This window comes from Chaetura pelagica, unplaced genomic scaffold (assembly GCF_000747805.2).
Source record: "Chaetura pelagica isolate M959 unplaced genomic scaffold, ChaPel_1.0 scaffold1366, whole genome shotgun sequence".
Taxonomy (NCBI): Eukaryota; Metazoa; Chordata; class Aves; order Apodiformes; family Apodidae; genus Chaetura; species Chaetura pelagica.
In genome coordinates, this window is record NW_009953581.1 from 146,728 (window position 1) to 148,922 (window position 2,195).

General features: G+C 61.4%; 1 protein-coding gene across 1 annotated transcript in view; it reads right to left on the reverse strand.

Annotated features, from left to right (window-relative positions):
• Positions 1-1,319: 1,319 nt before the first annotated feature.
• The window catches only part of BTC (betacellulin), a 50,126-nt gene continuing 49,250 nt past the window's right edge, over positions 1,320-2,195 (reverse strand). Inside the window, exon 5 of the mRNA XM_009999763.1 lies at positions 1,320-1,892. Coding sequence (XP_009998065.1) covers positions 1,320-1,892 — 573 coding nt within the window. The remainder of the gene's footprint in view (positions 1,893-2,195) is intronic.

Here is a 2,195-nt window from a genome sequence, read left to right on the forward strand (position 1 = left end):
ACTGGGGAGATAACTCTGGACTGGTTCTGAAACCAGCTGGGGTCCAAACCACACTGGAAGCAGGAACCATCTGGACCTGAAACCAGAGCAGAAACAAAGTGGTGCAGGAACAAACAGGAGCCACAAATGAGCTGGTTCTGAAATTAATGGGGGCAGGAAGAAATGACCTGAAGGTGCAAACGAGCTCCAGCCAGAGATGAACAGCAGCTGGAGCTGCAACCACATGGAGGCACAAGGGAGCTGGCACCATCCATGAGCTGGACCTGAACCCAGAGCAGAAACAAACACGAGCCAGAACTGACCTGGGGCCATCCAGGAGCTGGGCCTGAAAAAACAGGGGCACAACCAACCAACCTGAAGCTGCACATGAGCTGGAACCACAAGGCCCTGGTGCTGCAAACGAACTGGAGCCTTCAGGGGCAGGACCTGGAAGAAGCAGGAGCTGAACTGACAAGCTGAACTGACAACCCAAAAACAAGAGCCCAAAAGAACCAGGGGCCCAACCCAGCAGCTGTGTGGGTGCTCACAGAGCAGCCAGGGCAGCCCCTCTGAATGGGATTTACTCTTGATAGCAGCTGTTGAGTGCCCCAAACAGCAGCAAACCGGTGTGTAACTGAAGAGCTACATAATACACATGGTTGCCAGAGGTGTAACACTGGGTGTAAATTATATACTGTGTCTGTCTCTGAAATATAAATAGCTATATAAACAGAATGGCTGGGGTGCCAGGCAGGACAAGCCTCCCTGGCTGCCTTCAGCCCTCAGCAGGACCCCCAGCCCCTCACCTCTCACAGAAGGGCCCTCAGCCCCGAGGGTCTCCTTGGCACAGGATTCCAGCTTCTTCCCAGCGCTCCACACCCCACGGGGCTCCTCTGTCCTTCTGTCTGTCCTGCGGGGGGAGAGAGGTGGGACACTGAGCACCCAGCCCTGCACGGGGGCAGGACCTGGGCCGGGCTGGGGGAGGAGGTTCCAGTCCTCCTTCAGCCTCCCCACAGGGGCCTCTGCTCCCAGTGCATCGTGTTTGGAGCTGGAAAAGAGGGTTTTCCGTCAATGCCGGGCCCGGGGGGGCAGGGCAGGTCCCCGGCAGGGGCGGAACGGAGGGAGTGGCCCCGCTTTGCCCATTTTTTTTTGCCCCGTTTTCACGCCGGCTCCATCCCGGGAGCTCGGGAGGCACCACCGGCCCCAAAGTTCCGCCCCTCGGAGCCTCCGGGAATGCGGTCGGTGGGGATGGGATCGGTCTGAGGGGCCCACCAGCGCCTGCTCCCGGTGGGATCTTCCCTCTGGGATCCCCTAGGTGGGATCCTCCTGCTGGGATCCCCCTAGGTGGGATCCTCCAGGTGGGATCCTCCAGGTGGGATCCTCCAGGTGGGATCCTCCAGGTGGGATCCTCCCACTGGGGTCCTCCAGGTGGGATCTTCCCCATGGGATCCTCCAGGTGGGATCTTCCCCATGGGATCCTCCCGGTGGGATCCTCCCGCTGAGATCTTCCTGGTGGGATCCTCCCACTGGGGTCCTCCATGTGGGATCTTCCAGGTGGGATCCCCCAAGTGGGATCCTCCCGGTGGGATCCTCCTGCTGGGATCCTCCCCATGGGATCCTCCAGGTGGGATCCTCCCGATGGGATCCTCCAGGTGGGATCCTCCCGGTGGGATCTTCCCGGTGGGATCCTCCCGCTGAGATCTTCCTGGTGGGATCCTCCCACTGGGGTCCTCCATGTGGGATCCTCCCACTGGGGTCCTCCATGTGGGATCTTCCAGGTGGGATCCCCCAAGTGGGATCCTCCCGGTGGGATCCTCCCGCTGAGATCTTCCTGGTGGGATCCTCCCACTGGGGTCCTCCATGTGGGATCTTCCAGGTGGGATCCCCCAAGTGGGATCCTCCCGGTTGCCCCTCTGGCCAGGAGGGCGGGATTGGGATATGAAGGGAACCCCGCACCTGCGAGGCTGGAAAACGGGTGGGAAAACAGCCTCTGGGCTGGGCGGGGGGTGGGAATGGGGTTGGGAATGAGGCGGGAATTTGGGAAGCGCCGGGCGCGGTGATGGCGAGGAGGAGCTGCAAGGACCGTGGCGACACGCGGACACTTTCCATCACCCCTTTATTGAAGCCGTTGCTGGGTTTTTTAGCCCCCCCAGCCCCCGGAACCAGCCGGTGTCCTGCCCCGGGACCCGCCCGGAGGAACCTGGGACTCCCGCAAG